Source organism: Manacus candei, unplaced genomic scaffold, assembly GCF_025592945.1.
Source record: "Manacus candei isolate 608988 ecotype Guabito, Panama unplaced genomic scaffold, ASM2559294v1 h1tg000046l, whole genome shotgun sequence".
Lineage (NCBI taxonomy): Eukaryota > Metazoa > Chordata > Aves > Passeriformes > Pipridae > Manacus > Manacus candei.
The window spans coordinates 14,133,382-14,155,927 of record NW_026138094.1 but is presented as its reverse complement, the minus strand read 5'-3'; the positions used below and the strand labels follow the sequence as shown (position 1 = coordinate 14,155,927).

The 22,546-nt window shown below is 46.4% G+C and overlaps 1 protein-coding gene and 1 long non-coding RNA gene across 2 annotated transcripts in view; one reads left to right on the top strand and one right to left on the bottom strand.

Annotated features, from left to right (window-relative positions):
• LOC127475392 (uncharacterized) overlaps nucleotides 1-17,097 on the bottom strand; it is a 31,002-nt gene extending 13,905 nt beyond the window's left edge. Inside the window, exons 1-2 of the long non-coding RNA XR_007906186.1 lie at nucleotides 16,943-17,097; nucleotides 15,241-15,319 (exon numbers count right to left, since the gene is read on the bottom strand). This is a non-coding gene — a long non-coding RNA (uncharacterized LOC127475392). The remainder of the gene's footprint in view (nucleotides 1-15,240; nucleotides 15,320-16,942) is intronic.
• A 2-nt stretch (nucleotides 17,098-17,099) lies between these two features.
• PARP16 (poly(ADP-ribose) polymerase family member 16) lies at nucleotides 17,100-22,532 on the top strand. The gene is made up of 6 exons (XM_051797176.1): nucleotides 17,100-17,399; nucleotides 18,246-18,383; nucleotides 19,123-19,329; nucleotides 20,496-20,667; nucleotides 21,048-21,189; nucleotides 21,813-22,532. Exons 1-6 carry the CDS (start codon nucleotides 17,115-17,117, stop codon nucleotides 21,955-21,957), a joined length of 1,089 nt encoding a protein of 362 aa, XP_051653136.1. The 5' UTR covers nucleotides 17,100-17,114; the 3' UTR covers nucleotides 21,958-22,532.
• The last annotated feature ends 14 nt before the right edge of the window (nucleotides 22,533-22,546 follow it).

Below are 22,546 nucleotides of genomic sequence, written 5' to 3'. Positions count from 1 at the left end.
AAAAAAAGCTAAACACATGTTCACTTGTCCAATAATGCTGCCTGCACTGCATGGGGCTTTTTAACAGAGAAAAGCATCTTTTCCTTAATCCTTCTACAAAAACAGGGCAGTTATCAGAGCCAGATTTCAGACCAGCCTTGTAGTTTTCTGACCATCCTTGTCCCACAAGCCCTGATGCATTTCCATGGCACAGGGCAGCCCATGAGCCCCCACAGCAAAGCCTGTGGTGCTTCCACGAGGCAGCTCTCTGCCAGGAGAGAAAAACCATTAGAGCTCCCAAGAGCAGAAACAGGTTGGAAGCCGCCAATGTCATTAAATGAATATTCATAAATTAGTTTGCTACATAAACAATATTAATATCACACCTTCCACCTTCAAAAGCCCGTCGCAGGCAGGGACTCATTAAGACCCCAGACTCCCAGCAAAGGCCACTTGCAGACTTTTGGTTACATGGAAACTCAGAGACTTTATTAAACACGAGCAATATATTTATTTTAATAGAGTACAAAGCCTGGATTTGGCCACCCTAAAACACCACTCAGAGCTCCGATTCTTCGAACAACCCGATCAAACAAGGCTAATGTGTGCAATATATCTTGGGTGAGTAATATACAGCCACATTTCCTGCTCCATTTACCCAGTTTTAACTACACCTGACCTACTCTTATCCTAATAGAAAACGGCTGCTCTTCTCATTGCCTGTCCTCCGCACATGTTTTTCTGATAATGACCAAACCTAAATCACTTCCCTTTCTCCTAAGTGCTGGGCACCAGCTGTCTTGTGACATTTAACTACAACAAGTCCTTTTGCAGGACCTCCAGGACCTTCCTGGGGCCCTGGCCCTCCGTCCCTGTGTCCTGTCTCCATCCTGCATCCGGGCATCGGAACTAAGGCATTAAGTGAAGTGGCGGGTCCTGACTTCAGTCACAACAACCCCATGTGATGCTACAGGCTGGGGGAAGAGTGGCTGGAAAGCTGCCCAGTGGAAAAGGACCTGGAGATGCTGGTTGACAGCGGCAGAACATGAGATGCAGTGTGCCCAGGTGGCCAAGAAGGCCAGTGCCACCTGGCTTGTGTCAGCAATAATGTGGCCAGCAGGACCAGGGCAGTGCCCATCCCCCTGTACTGGGCACGGGTGAGGCATCTCAGATCCTGGGGTCAGTTTTGGGCCCCTCATTGCAAGAAAGACATTGAAGTGCTGGAGTCTGTCCAGAGAAGGGAATAGAGCCGGGGAAGGGTCTTTGAGCACCAGGAGCAGCTGAGAGAGCTGGAGGGGCTCAGCCTGGAGAAAAGGAGGCTCAAGGGGGATCTTATCACTCTCTACAACTCCCTGACAGGAGGTTGTAGCAAGGTGGGGGTTGGTCTCTTCTCTCAAGTAACAAGCAACAGGACCAGAGTAACAGCCTCAAGTTGCACCAGGGGAGGTTTAGATTGCATATTGGGAACAACTTATTCACCAAAAGGGTTGTCCAGCCCTGGCACAGCTGCCCAGGGCAGTGGTGGAGTCATCACCCTTGGAGAGATTTAAAAGACACTTAGATGTGTCACTTAAGGACACGATTTAGTGATGGTGCTTGGCAGAGCTGGGTTAACAGTTGGACTCAATGATCTTAAAGGTCTTTTCCAACATAAATGATTCCATGATTCTATAATCCCAGCCCCATGGGATGTCCCTGTTCAGCCTCACCCAGGAGGCACGTGGAGGAAAACCTGGGAGCTGCCTCAGCTCTTGCTGCCACTTGCTTTGCAAGCCAAGGTCCCTGCATCAGTGAGGATGCTCTTGTGAGCAAGCATCACACATCACTTCATGCCAGGGTGAGAGGTTCCCCCAAACCCAGCAGCATTGCCTCACAGAGCAGGTTCAGCTTTGTCAGGGAAAAAAATCTGCTTCCAGTGGTGTTCCCCCCCCATGGAGCTTAGCTCGGAGTGTTCCATCGAGGTGGATTTAAAGCTTCCTGAGCAGCGTGTTTAAATGGCCAATTTGACCAGAAAATGTGCTTGATTCACAAGCGCTGGCTGCGTTTTCTCCGGCGCTGAGAAATCACAGCTATATTTCATTATTGTTACTAATTGCTATAAAGTATTATGGGGAGGCAATGGCACAGGCAGAAAGAAATATAAACCATTTGCAGTCTATTGACCCCAGAGAACATTTCCCGAGCTTGCTTAGGGGTGCAGAAATCGGTGCTCGGTGCAAATAAATGAGCAAAAACCATTTTCTGAAGGAATTAGCACAAGGCACAAGCAAATTGCAGCAATTGTCTCTCTTCTTTCTAAGTGCTGAATTGCCTCTATAATTCCCCATCATTTAGTTGCATAAATCTTGCACAAATAAACCGGCAATTTGCATATGCACAGAAAAGAAATTATAGAAACACGAGGAAAGAAGTTATATTTTTCCTTCATGAGCTGGAAATAAATATGCATTGCTTACTGCCTAAGCTGTGTTTGGCCCAGCTCAGAAATAAAAATTTAGGAAACCCTTTAATTTTCAATAATAAATACATATCAGAGGATGAAAAAAAAAATAATGTGCGGCATGTGGAAGCCGATAGTTTCTGGGTTGTTGCATCATGAAGTGAGATGGCTGCAGCAGCAGAGTTGTGCATGTTCAGGCAGAGGATGAAACGTGATCACAGAATCATAAAAGCCTAGAATGGTTTGGGTTGGAAGGGACCTAAAGTATCACCTGATTCCAACTCCCTGCCACGGGCAGGGACACCTTCCACTAGGCCAGGTTGCTCTAGACAATCCATGGATGATGCTGATGCCTTCACAACCACGGCCAAGGGATGCAGCTTGCCACGGCTGCTGGGAAAAGCGATGCTGAGGGGTCAACGCAGCTGCCTCTGGTGTGGTTCGATCCAGCCCTTACTGAAATTAATGCAGAGGCTTTTGGGGAAGCAAACATCTCTTGAAGGCAACACCCCTTTATGAATCGTGTCCGCCTTCAGCCATGAAATGCCTGTTTGTTTGTTGTGATTTCTACACAGTGCTCTGAGGTTTCAGTACTACAGAAAACCCAGGGTCAAGCCCAGAAGCGATTAAATTATCTCTCTAAATTACTGAGCCATAACGCACCGTCTGGCCACAGACCCCACGGGTCTGTGGGACGGAGGCACCAGTGGGCAGCAGGCGGTGGGAGCGACTCCGGCTGCTCGTCATGCTGGTGGAGGCTTCCCAGAGGAGCAGAATAGCTGTTTCCGATTAACTCCCCGTGTGACTGATCTCATTCTGGAATAAGAGGGTGTTATTCCAAAACACCATAATCCTCTTCCAAATGACTTAATCGCATTTGGAATAACGTGCTTTTCTTCCAAAACATTCATATAGGAAAAAAAAATCAGTGGAGAAAAGAATCAATCAGAAACAGCCCTTTGGAATAACACCTCATGCAGAAGAGCTCTCAGAGGGGATGTGCAATACTGCACTGGTTTACAAAGATTTAATACATCACTATCTGCAGTAATTCCTGAAGGCTGAGAAAGCAGCACGACTGAGGCCTGTGGCATCTCCTCCTTCCTCATTTTGTCTTCAAAGATGTGGAGCTCCACAATGATCCCACTACATGCTGGTGCTTCAAGCACCCACACTGTCCCCTGTGGTCCCTATGGACCATATGTGGCACCTCCCCATGTCACATGGCTGGAGTGTTGCTGCAAAACCACTGCTCAGGGATTTGTCAGTCAGGCCAAACTGGAAAGCTAAAAGAACGTAGGACGACCCAGGCTGTGTCCCCAGGAGAAGGTGCCACCAACATCCACCAGCTCCCATCCCACAACCCTTCTCTTTCTCTCCTCTGCATCCTCCACACCACGGGGGCAGGAAGACCCTCGTGTCAAGGAGGAAGCAGCAGCAGCAACCTGGGATGAAAGCAAGAGCTCTCACATCTTTCATCCATTAACTAATCATTCCTCCTGCACAACACATGTGTCGATTCATCATAGGTGATCAATACCTTCCTTGAGGCCCCAGGATGATGAACGTCTCTGCTGATATTCAAATGACCTTGAGAGAACAGGGGCAGCTCCCTCGGGCACAGGTCAAAGAGCCAGGACAGAAGCGCTCTGTAAGATGATACGTGGTCCCAAGACGTCTCTGTAAGGCACAGAGAAATGTTTTTTGCTAGAAAGCTTCTCCAACAAGGGAAGATTTTAAATCATGCAGAAGCTGGAAGATGATGCTGGACCAAGAGGATGTGGATTTTGTGTGCAAGGCTGGAGCAGAAGGATGTGACACCTGCCTGCAAAACGTGATTCCCCATCCCATGCTCTTGCTCTGGGATTAGGGTCCTCATGGCATCTCTGTGTGTGCAGTCAGAGATGGATCAGAGACTGTGATCTCCATTCTTGATGGAGACCATGAGTCTCATGTGCTCCTGCGTGGCTCCTCTCTCAGGTGCAGTCCCTCGCTCCATCCTTAAGATCTGTGGCAGGGTAAGGACCAACATTCACCCTCTCCAAACCACCGTTCATCTCACCAACCCAGCAGGACCCAGAAGCTGCTGTTCTTCTGCGTGAGGAATTTCTGTATTCAGCCACAGGTCTTCCCTTTGTCCACTTCCAGCAATGCCAGTGGGAAAATAAACCCCAGTCTTCCTCCACGTGCAATGCAAACCAGGCTCAGCCCTGTGGGCTGCCCATGGACTACAATGTGTGTGGTTTCCCTTTCTCAGAAGAGTAAAAGAGAAAAATAACTAAAGATAACTAAAGTAGTTCCCCACCTTCAGAGAAAGTGAAAAACAATCCTTTAAGACAGCTGTTTGTCCTGCAAAGCTCCACGTTTTGCCCCAAAAACTAGAACTGAAAGAAATTCTGAGAACTGGCAAAGCTCCTACAGCAGTTGTTTGCGTGATTTAGGTTAAAAATAATTGCTGTCCAGGCTTATCTGCCTGACATAAGTAATTAGATCACAGAGTACTTATAAGCTGCCATTTCCTATGAGCATATTTTAACATGGCCTTTATCATTTGACCTTTATATGTGCAGTGGCTCCATCCGCTCCCTGCTCCTGTGATGGATTTATTTTTGAAGATTGGGCTCAGGCTCGCCCGTCCTCGGGCAAGGATGTGGCACAGGAGACATATTACAGCCCCAGCAGCTTCTGCAGTGAGGAGAGATCCTCCCTTCACAAGGAGGAAATGAGCCAGACCCAGACCCTGCTGCAGCTCCACCAGAATTAATCTGCAGGGTTAAATTTATGGGTTGCACCAAGGGAAGTTACTGATGGGCTCTAGAAAGGGTTGGCACTGTAGAACTAGTGGGACATGGCAACACACCACTGGAAGAGAATGGTCCTTATTATATGAGATATATTCATATATCTCACATGTTCATACTTTCCCCAAAAATATTCACACTTTTCTCCCCAAAAAATGGAGAAGCCTGAAGATTCTTTCTTGTACGTCTGAAAAGCAGAAGATGTGCTTCTCAGCTCATGGAGGAAGCAACTCCCTGACTCCCAAAGCCCAGAGGAGGCCAAAAGCAAAATGCCAAGAAGGAAAAGGACTCAAGAGATTCAGTTCGCTGTCAGTATTTTCAGACACAAAAACAGCCATAGGGAGACTCCGATCCCATGCACAACAAACCCTACAGATGCACAGCAGGTGCTGGAATCCTTCACAGCTGAACAGCTCTGAGTAAATAAAAAAAAACCAAAATCTAAGACAACATCAACTATTTCCTTTCTGTTTTTATGAATCTCAGACTTGAGTAGGCTCCCTCTTCCCAATGATATCCCTTGAGAAGCAATTTGACTTTGCTGGAGCTGTCAGATTTGCAAAATAAGAGATTTCCTTTTTTACACCTCACTCAACTTTTTTATGAAATCTTCTTTCCTTCTAAAAAACATTTTCCAACTCCCCTCACTACTGATGGATTTGTTTTTCTTTTATTGTCAGAACCTTCTTAGTAACATAGAGACCCTAAATTTGAAGAGTAAGCAGGGACTGCTAATAAGTTGGAGTGTGTATTTATTGCAGTGACATCTGAGAGACTGCTTCTAAGACAATATTTCAGAGCACCAGCTCAACTCCCATCCAGCTCATCCAGCACTCCACACCTTTGGAGTATGTAGAAAAGCCAATGAGGCAATTCATCTCTTGCCACAGATAGGACATGACACGGATTGAAAAGATGCTGTATCACCCACTCAAGCAGGCTTTCCACCAAGGGCTGCCTTCCCACCACATCTTGAGCAAGCCCCCAGTCCATTTGCCCTGGTTTCCTGCTGGTAGCTCATGGTGGATTTGATGAGCTGAGAAGGACTATCAGTCCTATATAAAAGCCAAGGCTGTGTTAGAACAATTGCTTTCAGAAGTGGTGCAGATGGGAATAGCTGCTGCAAACCAGAGCTGTTTCCCATCAGGTAGGCAAAGCCAAGGGTCTCTTCTGAGTCCCACAGAAGTTTGTTTCATCGGTAAGTTTGTCTCCTTTAAGGGGAGGTAGAATAGCTCTTAATAGGATTTCAGGACTGATTTATCTATCAAGGACAAAACCCCACAATGAGACAACATCATGGGGAGATTATCCCGTGTTCTCTGAAGGAGAGAGCACAAGATTATCCCAAAACAAGGCTTGTTTTGGGATAATGACAGATAATTGGTAACCCCCTTTCAATAGCTGGGTGATCCAGCGAGTACTCCCAAAGTAGAAAAGCAGCAGCATTTCCAAAGGGAAGGAATCCAAGGTCTGATGTGGACTCAGTCTGAAAGAAAAACTTCTGGAAAGGATCAGGGCAAGGCCATGAATTTATGAAGTAGTTGTTCGGCTGACTCTAATTTTTAAAGCATTATTATCCTTTTAGCAGGGCTGTCGGGTAGATGGAAGCCAGAGCCAGTGTGATGAAGAGCAGCTGAATAGCAATTTGCAGCAGTTCCTCCTGCCTTCCACACTTTTTTTCTGCAGAGCAGCGAGCCAAATTGCTTGTAACCAGCTTACTGCAGCCCGAAATGCTGCAAAAAGGGAAACTTCTGGGCTGGTGGTGTGAGGAATGAAGAGGGAGAATGAAAAGAAGAGGAATGAGAAATGAAGAGGAAGAGAAACACTAATGGCAAGTCTGGAGACCCACCGACATTCCAAAGCCCAAAGCCAGGCAGGTGATGGGAACATTTGCTTCAAATCCTTGGAGATTTTTTCTAGACTGACCCAAAGGGAGCAAACCAAAGAGGCATTTCTGCAGATTTAAGTGCCTTTTGGTTGCCATTGCAGCAAATCCTCACCTTGCTCACAGTCACATTCTCTGCATTTCTCCAGCAAAAGCAGCTCAGTCGGATGCAGCACCTCTCTAACCTTCCAGGTGCTCACATGCCACCTCCCAAGTAATGCAATCAAAACAATCCAGCTAAAAGCATTTCATCTGGCCTAGGCTGAAATGAATTGTTTCTAATAAAACTAATGCTCTTTGGGACAACTAATGGGTGCTTATTAGTACAGGCAATGGACTATTCAATCAACCATACAGGGAAACTAATGGGGATTGATGGCCAAAATACAAGATGAGGGCTTACCTCTTTAAATAAACAGCTGATGGGCTGGTGATCAGACTAATCTTAGGTATTTGTGGGGAGAGTTCATACCTAACTAATAAAGAGACAAACAAAATATGTGGAAAATAGCCTCACTGGGTCCCTGGGGGTTTTAATGTTATTGCCATGGCAGCAGGTGGGTTTCCCAGAGATGCTTGTCTTTCCAAACAGGACAGGTTTGGGAAAGTGTCCAAAACCCAAGATACTTATACCTTTTTCCTTTAGCAGGCAGAGGAATGGAGTGATTTTCAGAGCTGAAAGAAGGGCACATGCACCTCTGGGGCTTCCAAGTCACTCTTCCCTGCAGCAAACCCTTCCTTGATCTCCACCCTCCCATTCCTTCCCTTTGAAAGGCCTCTGACCGGATCACAGATGGCAATTCCTATGTGACAGATCCTAATGTCATTATTGACGACAGACCAGATGTCCAGGGAGGCATATTGCTCCTTTTAATCCAAAATTCATCAAGAGCCTCACCTTTGTAGTTTAGGGTGAGTGTAAAGGTATCTTCATGGGAAAGGGTTGGGGCCACACATTTTTTTCCCTCTTGCTTCATTTTCCCTTGGAGGAGGGGAGAGCTTTGCACAGCTTGGCTGGGAGTGACTAAACCAGACACCAAAGGGGTCCTGTTCTTAATAGCAGCAACATTAAAATGTTAAAAAAATCTCTCTTGAACTTTAAAAGGTTCTGGGAAGGGACATGCTTCATGTGACAGCGTGTGTATGAGCCTCAAGCCGTTACAAAGTGCTGCTCCTGGTCCCTGCTGCATTTTAGGTGCATAATTCCTAGTCGAGAGAAAGAAATAATTCCTATTTTGGGTTATGGAGCAATCCTGACTCCTAATGTATCAGTTTGTCTCCTGCCTGTCAGCTTAATATGACATCTTTTTCCATAGATTAAGTGCTGTATAGCTCTCCTGCCATAAGGCACAGCAGCTGGATGAAAAGGGAATGACACGGGATCAGCGTACGCGGGAGATGCGGTGTGGACCACAGCTAGTTAGCACCAGGTAAAAATCCACAGGTGACTTGTTCCCACGAATATTTTAAAGCAAGAGCTCTCATGCTCATTATCTCTCTTGGAGACAGGGAAAAAATCCCAACAGCCTTTGTGGCTGGGAAGACAAAGCTTTGCTCGGTGGGAGATGTTCTATACGGCATAATGTATGCCGGGAGCAATCCCGGTGTTTTATGGGCCCGGTTAGTGTGAAGTGCAAAACAGGCTTGGGGCTGAGGCTGCATTATTCATGGGGGACCTTAAATATTTCAGTGCGAGACTGAGGTAGGGAACAACATAACAATGGTGTACTGTCCTCTTTCTTCCCCTAAAACCACAGTTTGTGTTTAAGAAGGCAAGCGGGTAATCTTTTCCTTTCAGTGTAATGCCATGCACTGACACATCCCAGGGAAAAGCAGGATAACCAGCCAGGCAAACCCCACAGTCCCTCCAAGGGAGGGGGAATTGTCCCGTCCAAAAGATCAGTCCTGTCTTCGGAAGAGGAACAACTCAGTGCCTGACATTTATATTTGGAGATGATTCACCAGTGCTGCTGTGCGTGAAGGGACACATCAGCAGGTGGGTGTGCAGGCAAGGAAAGTTTCTGGCAGTTTTTCCCCTCCGAAGCAGCGGGATTATTTCCACACCACTCTCCAATCCCTCTCCTGTGTATGACTTACTTATCAGAGGCAGTGGCTGGGTCACAGCAGGGCAGTGGGAAGCTGCATTCTAACCTGAAATTGCAATATTTGGGCTAATGTGGTCAGAGCAGTGAAGGGCAGAGGCAGGTGAGGAGGCAGAGCTGCCTCTGTGCAGATCCACTGCTGCCATCAGCTGGCAACTGGAAACCAGCACAGGGCACATCCTCTCCCTGGGACAAGAGCTAAACCAGGCACAACACACACCACTTATGCCAAACACTCCACTGGCTGTTTCCACTCCAAAGAGGCATTTTGGGGCACAAAAAAGAGCAATGCAGCAGATGGGATGCTCAGACACGGGGGAAGGCTGGACCTCTCCAGGCAAAACTTGCCTTTAAGTGCTGCTTTATCCTCTCCAGTGCCATGGAGCTGAGAATCACTGAAGCTTAGGGACGGAGTGAGGGTGTGGACAGGGTTGGGTATTTTGGAGCTCAGCAGCAGTGGGATCACTCAGGCAGCTTCCTACACACTGTTCACACAGTGCTGAAGTTGGACCAGAGCTCTGGTGAGCAGTTCCCCTGCAGACAGCCTGGGTCTTGCTCTTTATTCCTACAGCTCTAGTGTGGTGTTGAGACTTGTGCAAAGTGAGGTTTGGCCGAGCTTCAGATAACCTGTTATTTAAGATAACATGATTCTGGCCAGACCTACATGAGATTCCAGACCTTTCTCACTCCTGTTTCCTTTCCTGCAAAAGACCCTGCAAAGATAAATCTTGGCAGCTGTCTCTTGCACGAGATAAAACAGAACCAGCTCTCCAGATCTGACACAGCTGAACTGCACCAAAATCCATGTCTGCTCTTTCTAGAACCATCAGAAAGAAACTTAAGTGGCTTCCCCAACAGTAAGAAACCCTGAGATTTTAGTTCTGATGATTAATTTCTCTCTCATGTTCCTTCTCAGCTTAGATCACAGTTCATAGAGAGAAATTCAGATTTCATAGCCAGAAAACCTTATACTAGTCCATTGTATCAGTTTATTTCTGACCTGTTACATGTTCTGTGTTTCCTACGTGGAGTCATTTGCATCCAGCCCCTTTCAAAACAAAGCTGCACAACTTTTCTTTTGAAATCAGCCCTCCAAAGGTGAGGAGACACAGGGCTCAAATATTTCTGAGATAACAGCCCTTTATTTGCCAGGAGATGTTGCTGCCCCTGGGACAACTGGTGTACATCCACAGGTCTCTTTCTACAGGACTGATAGGACCACTTTAAACACTGTTCTTTTTTTTTAGATTAACTGATAATTAACAGGCACAGCTGTTGCATCTTTGAGAAGATGAAGAACACAGAGACTGCAGTGAAGGGGTGGGCATGACCTGCACATGTCCCATGCCAGAGCACTTGACTTCCTCCAGCAAGAGCATTCCCGAGAGCCAAATCCTGATGCAGCCCCTGCACTGCCCTGGGTATCCCCACATAATTTATCTCCTTGGAAAAGCTGCAAAGCTCTCATCTGGAAGGTGGGGAAGAAGCAATAGGTCCCCCCTTGCTGCAGGGGTGTCCCTGCAGACTCTCCCTGTGCCACCAGGCAGGTGCAGCGCAGACATTCGGGTGCTGCCATTCCCAGCTCCTGCCAAAGCTGACCCAGAGGATCACTCCTGACCCAGCTTGCATTGGAGCCCGTGACCTAGAGGTGAACTGCTCTATATCCCATATCCAGTCTCCCACTGAGTTTATTTTCTGGTGTGGCAGATCAAAGACTGCTGTAAGGAGAAAATCTATCAAAGGCTCAGCACCCTAAGATAGATCCAGCTTGCTTTTATGTTTACTTTTAACAAGCATGCTCCTTCCTATTGTTCAGCAATCGCTTTAAAATGGATAATTATCAGATTTCCCTATTAATGGGAAAAATCAGGCAGCCATAAATCTTAAAATGTGCTACTATCTGCACACTGCATGTATCACATTAGGGAAAAAACAATCTGTGGAGAAAAGCTATTACAGAGTGACCACGGCTCGGCTCAGCAGCTGGTTTTAATTTCAGCAGAGGATCCCCTCTGCTTCCCAGCATCCACCAGCCCTGCTCTTCCCACTGCTTCCCTGTAAGCACTGCAAAATTCCAGTGTCAGCCTTGCACATCACACACCACAGCAACTCTCTGCATCTGAGACAATGACTGCCAGCTCCTCACTGCATCTGCCTTGTCCTTCATCCAATCCTAGAATCGTTTGGGTTGGAAGGGATCTTAAAAATCATTTCCTTCCACCCCCCTGCCATGGACAGGAACACCTTCCACTAGACCAGGTTGCTCAAAACACCATCCAATGTGTTTGAAAGAAGTGAAAAGTTCTTTTATTCCCTCTACACAGTGACCCACACAAAGCTGAACATGGACTCAAATGACTGGTGGACACACTGCCTTTCAAGTCCTGGTATCTCCCTCACTGCACAGAGAGCAAAAGAATAAGGGCACATGGGCCAAAAGGTACAGGTTGGTCTCGTGGTTAAAGCAACAGACTGGCACTCAGGAAATTCCAGGTGGGACTCTGGTTCTCTCCCTCAAAAAGGGTTGGAATCTAAAGTAGCCATGAGGACTAGTCTGACTTTTTCTACAGATTTTGAGTGGCTTTGGGTAAATTGCTTTCTCACCCTCAGTTCCCATTCCCTGTGCTTGCTGGGATACTCATGCCCATTTTGCTGGGATGCTGCAAGGATTATCTGGTGTTTGGAAAGCTCTTAAATCCATGTAATTCACAAGTAACAATTAAATATGCTCCTGCTTTTAGATCAGAACTACAATAATTGAGAGCTGAGCACATTTTGTTTCGATTTTCCTATGACTGTCTGAGTTCACTGAGACAAGTGACAGAGAAACGTGATTCATCAAATTCATGACTATTTCCAAAACAGTTTACTTTAATCTGAGCAATGGGAAAAACGCTAAAGGCAAGACTATTTTACCCAGCTGACTTAAGAAGGCAGTTTTATTCCATATTTCTGTTCTCAATAAACATCCCAGGACAAACACATTCCCTGTAGCAGATCTATGCAAAGGACAAAAAGCCGTTAAATCCTAAGGGGGGGGGGGGGCAAGGGGAAGAGATAAATAGTTTACTTCTATTATCTTTACCATATGTTCTATTCCAACTGGATACACATAAACAGCATGTAATCTTCAAGCTCAGCTTTAGACTCTTTGAAGTGACCTGACCATACTACTGATTTATTTCAAACTAACCTTTCTCTTTGAACCCTAGGTCAAGGTTAATTCTATAATAAAACATACCTTATACAGCTGGCTGTTCCAGTGGTGCTAGCAAGGAATGAAGCCCTCAGTCACAAGCATTTGTTTCACTGAGTGTGGTATTGTATTTCTATTTTCCCTTCCCTGTATTAATTTCCTTCACAGACCCTAGTTAAGGGGAAAAAAACCTCTTTTCCGGTCCATGAGATCAATTTTAAACACACTGGAATTAAATGAAGACATTTAAGCCACATTTCTTTGCTGAAATGCATCCGCCAACACCAGAAACTATTTTTATTACGGTCTATGTTTAATAATCAGATCTTCAATTTCATAAGAAGCCGTACAGCCACGTTATTCAAACTCCTGCACTGGCAACGACCCTTTCAGTATCTTTTACAAAACCATCTTTGCACTGAATCACAGCAAATCACCAAGGATAGCTTTTCTATCTAGGAAAATAAAATGGGAAAATGGAAATACATTTGAAAGGCACTTCTCAGAAAAGCAGAAGAGAGCTCCTTGCCAGTGCCCCTGCCAGTCTTGCCTGTCTGTAGGTATTAAAGGTAGAAGCCCTCCAAGCAGGGGTACAAAGATGTGGGAGAAAGCTTGGGATGTGGGATGCAGTCACTGGGAGATACTGAGGTGCACAACATACTGCTGAAGGGTTGCTCACCAAATTGTTTTTAAAAGGACTGGAAAGATGCTTTTGAATCTCAGCCTCCAGCCCACAGAATGCACTTGCAGCACTTAAAAAGCCACAGCTCCAAAGCTGAACCAAAGCTGTTCCATATTTCTCCTGACTCCAAAGCCTTGCCAACATGGTGCCTCCTGGAGCTATCGGGAGAGGGATGAATAGAATTCTTCTAGGTCTGGGGCTTCTGCAAGGCACAGGCTGGAAAATCTTATGTGCTGCAGGTAACACCAGGGGGAATTGTGCTTCCCCTCCAAAGGAACAATGACTTTATCCTCACACGTTTTGCAGGCCTGAGTCTACAATGGTTGATGTTCAGCATCAACAGCACACAAAAGGTGCACCAACCTTAAAACCGGCCCAAAAAGCTTTCAGTGCTTCATCTCTGCCTTAGGGGCTGCTTTGTAAAACAGGGTTTAGATGAGTTTGAGCAGACAGCACTCTCGGGCAGCATCAATGCAGCAAACTTGTTATCTCATCAATATCTGTCACTGTCGAATGCAGCTGAGCTTGCCGTAATGGAAGCACCATCCATTTGGAATCCCAAAGGTAGGCATCAGTTTTGGATCAATGCTCTCAGAATCTCCATTAACTATTATGATGCCAGTGATGTTTTAGATCTATTTTGGGTTAATTTCTTTATGCCAGGACAAGGCCACAAAAGGTCTTCACTGCACTCTTAAAACACACAAGAAGTAGTGGCACTGTAAGCCCAGCATCCCCAGAACCGACGCGGTTCCAAGGAAACCCTTTTCCTTCCAGCTCTCCACTCCCAAATCACCATGCTGTCTTTCTCTTCCAGCTTCTCCTCAGGGACTATTGCCTGTCCCCACTCCTTAGTCACATGCCAAGATGTCCCCCATAGCAGAGCCCCAGCTGACAGTGCCCTCCACACCCCGCTCTGTCCAAAATGACAGCCCCGGGCATGCTGGGAGGTAAAAGATACAGCATGCAGAAATTCCTGAACAGGAGAGTCTTTACCTGTCACAGGGGTATCAGCAGTACTCCTTCTCTCTCCTCTACCACAGTGAGTGGTATCTTAAATGAGATCACTGGAATTATATCAGCTCAAGAGCTAAAAATAAAAACGTAAAATTCCATCCAAATGTCTTGAAAGAGACACCTCTACCATTTTCTAATCTTCTTAAACAGGCATCAAAAATTATTACACCTAATGATTTATTAGTGAATGAAATCAGCCAATTAGACAGCCAAGAACTGATTTTTCAAAAGGACCACACAGAACAATTTAATATCATGGGAGATAATAAACATGTCCTGAGCTGGATCATTGAATGATGTCGCTAACAGCCTGTCAGAGATAGCAGATATTTACAGCAGAATAAGGCACCACATCAGATAAAGTAAAATACATCCTCTCAAGGATATAGAAATACGGAAAGGAATTGCTCCAGCTGCATTTTAAGTCTGGGTAATTTCCATAACTCCTGAGAAAAAGCTTTGTGTGGTGCTAGACCTCTTCTTAAGTCACCCATCCATGCTCCTGGTATGCAGGAGACCCTCTGGAGCAAGCAAGGGAAAAATAGCACAGACCTCACAGGCTGGATGCTGTTTTAAAGAAAAAACAATATCCAGACAACTAGTAAATTGGGTAACCTAAAACAAAGGTACCTTTAAAATCCTTTTATCTACACGTTGCCACTAGATGTGAGACCTAAGCAAGTATTTGTGCTGTTCTAGGACTGATGGCTTCCTATTGAAGCCTTGTTCATGCAGCTGTTACTGAAAGACTCTTTTTTGATAAACTCATAAAAAGCAAGTAAATAAACCTGTAAAAGGCAAGTAAATAAACCTATAACTCAACTTGATTTATATACATCATTGTGAAATACTTTGCAATTTAATGTAACTGTGCACAGCCTATGATCTATCTGGTCCTATCCAGAATTTAGAAACCTCCTTATATCCCCAAGCCATTTGAGTGGGTGAGTAAGAACAGGAACTCTGCACTTGAATGAAGTCCACATTTTGTTTGCTTTGATACCAGTTTGCCCTTAGACAGGATGTAATACAGCTGGTGTTCCTGTTTACTCTGAGGAAGGCTGCAAATTGCACCTCCACCAATCTCTGGAGATCCAGCTGTGAGACAAGAGCCCAGTAACAGGTATCCACAACTGACCTTAACATTTTTCTGAGTATCTGCAATAGTCCGTGTGTCACCTGCATCAGTTATTCCATGGATATGTGCAATATTCCTCCTGAATGAAGAAATCAAGAAAGGTGTTAGAAGATATCCCACATAGCGAAATATTTCCAAAATTGTACTCAGGAGACCAACAGTATTTGGGTTGAGGAGACCTCCATCCTGATGATGGTGATTTCTAAAACATTTTGGAACCGGAGAGATGCTTCTCAGCACTAACACTGCATCAGGGAGGAACACTGAGCCCCAATCTCAGGCAACACAGTGAACGCCACCTGGTGAAACCAATGGTAAGAGGTTCAACTAAAATGTAAATTCCTCTCCCTTAATCCTGCAACACCAGCTTGCAGAGATGACTCAAACAAACATGGATTCATTCACAAGGCTACAAGTTTGGATGATAAAGGGAGCTGTTGAGGAGTAATGACATCTACATGTTTTTGACATAAGGAAGCCTGCTAAAATTAGAGCCACATAAAACCAAAAAGCAGTCTCCCTGGATGACCTTTCTGGCTGATCTGCGTTGCTGTTTCACATGAATGCAGTGCCCAAGTTGTGAGTTTGCATCTGCCATGCCCCAGCCTGGGATGCTGTGCAGGGGATGGGGCATGAGCCATCTGACATGGTCATGGTGCAACTCATCCCAGTACACTGCCATCATCTCCCCACTGTCCCCTGCCTTGGGGTCCTGATGCTCTGGTGTCACGGGTACGGAGAGCTGGGCTCCCCTCCACATCCTCCCTGCCCCATGGGCCTGTCCTAGTCTATACCTGAGGGGAAGGTGACACTTATCTCCCCTGACCCATAACCCCTTTCAGTCTCTATCTGAGAGGAGGATGCAAGTGCCTCCTTTACCCCTCTCCTATCTGAGGGGAAGGCACCTAAACTCTCCCAGTCTCTACCTGAGAAGAAGACGTCATTTCCCCTCTGTACCCCTTTCATGGTCTCTACCTGAGGGCAAGGGGCCATTTCTCCCCAAGGCCCTTCTCCAGGTCTTCACCTGAGGGGAAAGCACCATTTTCCCACTGCACCCCTCTCACAGACTCTACCTGAGGGGAAGGTGCCATTTCCATCTACACTTTTCTACTGGTCGATACCTGAGGGGAAGGTGCCATTTTCCCACTGTATCCCCCTCCCAGTGTCCATCTGAGGCAAAGGTGCCATTACCCTCCGTATCCTTCTCCCAGTCTTTGCCTAAGAGGCAGGTGCCATTCCCCCCTGAACCCTCTCCCAGTCCCTACCTGAGGCGAAGGTGCCATTGTCTTCTTTACCCCTCTCCTGGTGTCTAATTGAGGGGAAGATGCCATTGCCCCCTGTACCCCTCTCCTGATCAATACCTGAGGGGATGGCGCCATTTTCCCACTGCACCCCCCTCACAGTCTCTACCTGAGGGGAAAGCACCACGCCCTCCTCGTACCCCTCTTCAGATCTTTACCTGAGGCGAAGGCACCATTCCCTTACTCTGTACCACCTTCCTGCTCTCTACCTGAGAGGAAGACGCTATTGTCCCCTGTACTCCTATCGTCATCTCTACCTGAACTGAAAGTGCCATTTTCCCCATGAGCTGCTCTCCTGGTCTATACCCGAGGGGAAGGCGTTATTGCCCTCTGTACCCCTCTCCCAGCCTCTACCCGAGGGGAAGATGCCATCGTCCCCTGTACCCCTCTCTGGTCTCTACCTGAGGCGAAGGCGCCATTCCGCCCGCACCTCCCTCCTCCCCGTCCCCGACGAACGGCCACAGCGGCCGCCCGCCCTCGCTCCCTCCCAGCCGTGCGGGCACCGGCAGCGGCCGAGCGGCGCGGGGCGGGCGGCGAAGGCAGCGGGGCGGCGCGGGGCGGAGCAGCGGGGCCATGGAGCGGCCCCGGCGGCGGAAGGGGCGACGCCTGCGGGGCGGGCGCTGCCGCCGTGTCGGAGCGGCCGGCGCTCGGCAGCCGCCGCCGGGCATGTCACCGCCCGGCCCCGGGCCCGGCGAGGCGGCCGCGGGCGCCGGGGAGGCGGCGCGGCGGGACCCGCTGGCCGCCGACCTGCGGTGCAGCCTGTTCGCCGCCGCGCTGCAGAGCTACAAGCGAGACTCGGCGCTGAGGCCCTTCCCGGGCCGCTACGCCAGCGGCGACACCAAGGACTTCGAGGGGCTGGTGAGCGCCGAGGAGCAGCCGCTCCATGGGCGAGTCCGGGCTGCCCGCTGAGGGGAGGGCGGCGGCGCCTCGGGGGCGTGGATGAGGCTGGATGAAGGGTTTATGTAGTCACAGGATCCAGGTTTGAAAGCACAGTTGGGTTTCTGAGCGATAAACCCGCGCTTGGAAGCGCCAGCGTGGGGGTGTGAAGTAGCGAGCGATGGGTAACAGGTAACGAGAGGACGAGGGGAAGCGGCCTCAAGCTGCCTCAGGAAGCTTTGGATTGGATATTAGGGGAAATTTCTTCGCTGAATGGGTGGGCCAGCACTGGAACAGGCTGCCCAGGGAAGCGGTTGAATCACTGTTTCTGGAAGCGTTCGGAAAACTTGTACATCTGGCGCCTGGGGACGTGGTTTAGTGGTGGGCTTGGCGTTGCTGGGGTAGTGGTTGGTCTCAATAATCTTAGACTTAGTGTCTCTGTGATTCTAAGAAGTGTTAGAAGAGCTTGCCCCTACATAAAATTCAATTAGTATCAAAGAGTTTGCATATTACATGGCCTGAACACCCCATATCAGTCCTGCTGTACATACTGCCCTGTGACAGCTTGTCTTCTCTCAAGAGTGTGTTTGCTTGTTCCTGTACATACTCTACAGATACTGCCGGTAAATAGAAATATTTGTAACTTCTCTGGTATTTGCTTTCAGAGCAATTGACAAACTTTCCCACAAACTGGATAGAAATGTTTATATCTCAGAACAGAACCTGTTTTTCAGTTTGTTGGGGTGAAATATTGTTTTGTTTTCACTAGAGGTCCCTGTTTAATCACAATGGAATGAAGGAGCTTGTGCTAAATGCCTCTGTTGTTAGCGTGCAGATATCGATGCTCTACCAAGCCTGAAAGAACTTCTGGAGTCTGTTCCAAACACAGAAAAAAGGACCTGGGATCTGTTCAGTTGGATTCTATCATCTAAAGTGTTCACGATACAAAGTACTAAGAAACATGAGGTAAATTTTGAATTCTTAAAGTCTAGATTAGAGTTTGTTATTTTAAGACAAACCTGCACTTCAGAGAGTATTTCCTCCTGCCAGAATTGGTTATTGTGAGAGCTTGTATATACAGAGGTGGTTGTTTTGTATGCAAATAAAATTTTCAGGAACACTGGTTGGAAGAATTAGTTATCACTGTCAGTTGTTGATGATGGACAGTGATTGTAGTTGGTTACTTGCATTAATGTAGTATGTATGTGAATGTTCTAGACCAAGATAGCCCAAGTTGTGTGTCACTGAGAAAGACAACTCTGCCTTCTGCCCCCAAAATGGAAAGGTTCAGCACCACTGAGGTACTTCTGTAATAGGGATCAAAATAGTTGTAGAGATTAGCAGCAAGATGAAAACAACTTCTGTTTTCACTTTTTTTTCTCTTCCAAGATCAGCTGATGAATGTATCATCTGAGTAGCCAAAGTAGAATTGTGATATCGTCCTTACATCATCAAATAATTTATAATCACAGTTCAGGGTTGTTTGGTTTTTTTTGGAAAGAAGAATTAGGGTTTAACTTTGATAGCAAGAAACTGTCAGAATTTTTACTGCCTGCTTACTCCTTCTGAATTGTGACAGTGTTGAATTCTAACTTGTAAAAGCATAATCAGAATACATCAAGCAATGCGAAGGGACAGGAAGCAGAATTTCCACTGAGTAATCTGACCCCATAAACCAACACTCATATTCCTTCCTGTTTTTAAGTACGAGAAGATCCAGGAGCTTACAGGGATGTCTGGGACTGCAGTTCCTGCTCCAGACTATCTCTTTGAAGTTGTATATTGTGATCAAATGAATACCAAGTTTGCTGAGACCAAGGGAGAGCGGGACCTCATCTATGCCTTCCATGGGAGCCGCCTGGAGAACTTCCATTCCATCCTGCACAACGGCCTGCACTGCCATCTGAACAGGGTGAGGCTCCTGCTATTGGCAGTGTCTTCTCTTTGTCACTTGCAGATAGGGACACTTTTTAAAAATAGGCCCAGAATCCTTCTGGGGGTGTGAAATGCGCTGATGATCTTGTGCTGCTGTTTTCACTTCAGCTTAGGCCTTAGTGGATGGTTGTGTTGGATTTTCTAGTGCAGCCCAAGGGTAAAAACTGGAAGTGGTGTGAAACCCTTTTCTCCAGCGTGACAAATTATGACTGTCCTTTGCTGCTTTGTAAGCAAGTGTGATTCCTCTGAAAGTATTGGCTTGTCTGACAGCCTGCAGCTGGACAGTGCCTGTCCAAAAGGGTGGAGGAGGATAGTGGCCCAGGCATTGTAGAGATTCTCTCTTTCTGCATGGCCTCGTGTTTAGGTCAGCAAAGTTTTAGGTGCTACTCACAAGTGGAGCCTTCTTTAAATGGCCTGGTTTAGGGAGACATCCCGTAGGATTTGCACCTCTTCTGATTTCAGTGGAAAGGCAGTTGGAACTCCTGGCTTTTTGTGTCAGCTGTAAGTCAGCTTTGACACAGCACCTGCTTGACCTTCCAGTCAACCTGGACTATGCCTTTTCCCCACATTCTAGATGAGTAATGGCTTACAGGGTACAATGGACTTACTGGATTAACAATTTTAGCTAGTATGGCAAATCCTCTGATTCCAAGTTATTAAAACACTTTTATATGAAAGGCATTCATAACTGAAAAGTACTTCCCTCTTTTCTAGTAAAGCATGGATTTAATCCAAGTAAGGCCTTGCCTTGTTTGGGGAGGCTGGATTATTTAGATGATGACAATCTCAATAAATCAATGAAATGCCTTTTAACAGCAGGGCAGTCATGTTGATGTAAAATACTTATGCTGGCAAATGAAATCCAAATCTGGGAAAGCATGAATCTGTCCACACCAGGGGCTGTGCCAGACAGATAATTTGAGGGATAGGAGAGGGCAGCAGCCCCACCCCGAGGAAGCTGTGCCAGGACAAAAACAGTGCATGTTTTTGTTTGGCCTTTCTGACCAGGCCCAAGGCGGGTCAGAAAAGCCTTTTGTAATTTACCTTCAGAAGCAGAACTGTCAGTCTGAAAGCAAAGAACACTTGTATGTTGTCTGAGGTTTGCACTAGAGGATTTTAGGACAGATTTCTGCTCCGTTTCAGACATCCCTGTTTGGTGAAGGCACCTATCTGACCAGTGACCTGAGCCTGGCTCTGCTCTACAGCCCTCACGGTCTCGGCTGGCAGCGAAGCGCACTGGGCTCTGTCCTCAGCTGTGTGGCTGTTTGTGAGATCATTGACCACCCAGATGTGAAGTGCCAGGTGAAGAAGAAAGGTGAGTCTACCGCAGTAATAACTCTGTGTAGTAACTACATCTGTGCTTCATGTTGTTTTTCTTTCCCTGTTAATATTAGCAGCTCCTTGAGCACTGGGTGGGAGACCCACCTCCTTGTCACCCTGGTCTGGGCCATAATGTCATCCATACCAAAGATGACTAGGAGTGGTATAGCCTCAGGCAAACTTCTCAGTCTATTCTTGGATGCTGAGGGATTCAGGGGAATACCAAGACTAGATCTTTGGTTATCTCATTCCCATTCTTCTGGTGGGTGTGTATGTGTGTGTTGGTTGCTTGCTTTTTTCACAGTTGCTTGAAGTTCTGTGTATTTTGTTTGCTTTTCTGTTCCCCCTAAACCCTCTTTTCTCCTCCCAATTCAGATTCAGAAGAAATAGACAGAAAAAGAGCAAGAGTGAAGAACAGCGAAGGGGGGGATGTACCACAGAAATACTTTGTTGTCACAAACAACCAGCTTTTACGAGTTAAATACTTGCTAGTGTATTCACAGAAACAGCATAGGAGGTAAGAGTTCAGCTGTCTAGAGTGATGAGTGTGCTATAACAGCCAGATAAACACTTCTCATTGTTGAAAAGCAACACAAAACAAGCAAAAAAATACACTGCACTGCCAGAATTTGTTTTCAGCCTGTTTCCTATGGAATTGAGGCTTACAGCATCATGTTGCCTCTGTCTCACTCTTTGACGTTCTCAGGCTCAGCTAAATTTCCTTTTTCACCAGACCTGTAAGCACTTACTATCTTTGAGAGCTCTAATAATCTGTTTGTGGCAGGAGACCAAGAATGAAAGTCTGGTGAGTGTAGCTCTTAAAACTGGGGCAGGTTTAATTCAGCTCTTATCTATCCTGAGTGGCAGCATTCACTCGGCTAATCAACACATGCCTGAGGGCCAGGCAGCTACAGCTCCAAACCACAGAGAAAGGTGTGAACATGGGGAGAAAAGATAGGATTGTGCACGGAGACTTAGGGAAAAGGGATGTGGTGAAAATCAGGCTTTGTTAGTTACAGGGATTGTGGAACAACTTCCTGTTTTTATTGCATTCTCTTAACCACTTAATGAAATCTAAGGTACTCTTTGCCAAGGTATCCATGGATCTCTGACAGAATCCATGCACTTTTCCCTTTTCAGGCCTTCTAGTCAATCTTCCTGGTTCTACACCCACCGTTTTGCCATAATGATGATGCTGTACCTGCTGTTGTTGATAGTGATTGGGGCCAGCAACTCGCCAACCTTCATCTACTACTGGCACAGAATGTTTGACTCGGAGAGATGAATCACCCGAGATAATAAACTGTTGTTTTCACCATGTGCCTTAAGAACAGCTGATCTGCAATGCACTGCATCTGTTCCAGAGCTCTGGAAGTCGAGGTGCCTGGAGCTTTCCAGTTCTGTCACCCATGTATTAAATCCTCACGGCATCTCTTCATTTTTTTCTTATTTCTGTGTTCCTGTGATTCATGAGGATGCCTGGTACAGCTGAAAAGGATCATAGTGGTGCAGCCTAGCATGAACCAATTGTTAAGGGTCCATAGGAAAAAAGGATATTTAAGATTAATAAAAACAGTGTGAAAACACTCAAGTGTAACTTATTTTCTGTCAAGCTGAGGTATGTTTGCACAACTGGGAAAAGAGAAATTTTCTGTATGTCAGGCAAAGCAACCTGTTAGGAGTCTTATCAGTATGTCCTCAGAAAGTGAATTTGGTGTTTAGAATGTATCTGTGCAGATGGGATCACTTTTTAAACTAACTTTGGCCAGGAACTTTTATATTTGAGCATAATGATTGTAAGAAAACAAAACCAACAAACCAATGAGAAATAAAACAACTGCCAAAATGGAAGAAGTTAAATGGTTTCTAGTATG

What these genes read in the sequence shown, in the direction of transcription:
- PARP16 (XM_051797176.1), top strand. Translation starts at nt 17,115, where the DNA reads ATGGAGCGGCCCCGGCGGCGGAAGGGGCGACGCCTGCGGGGCGGGCGC. An exon ending in CCAAGGACTTCGAGGGGCTG is followed by an intron (nt 17,400 to 18,245) that starts GTGAGCGCCGAG and finishes CTCTGTTGTTAG; the next exon opens with CGTGCAGATATCGATGCTCT. An exon ending in TCACAGAAACAGCATAGGAG is followed by an intron (nt 21,190 to 21,812) that starts GTAAGAGTTCAG and finishes TTCCCTTTTCAG; the next exon opens with GCCTTCTAGTCAATCTTCCT.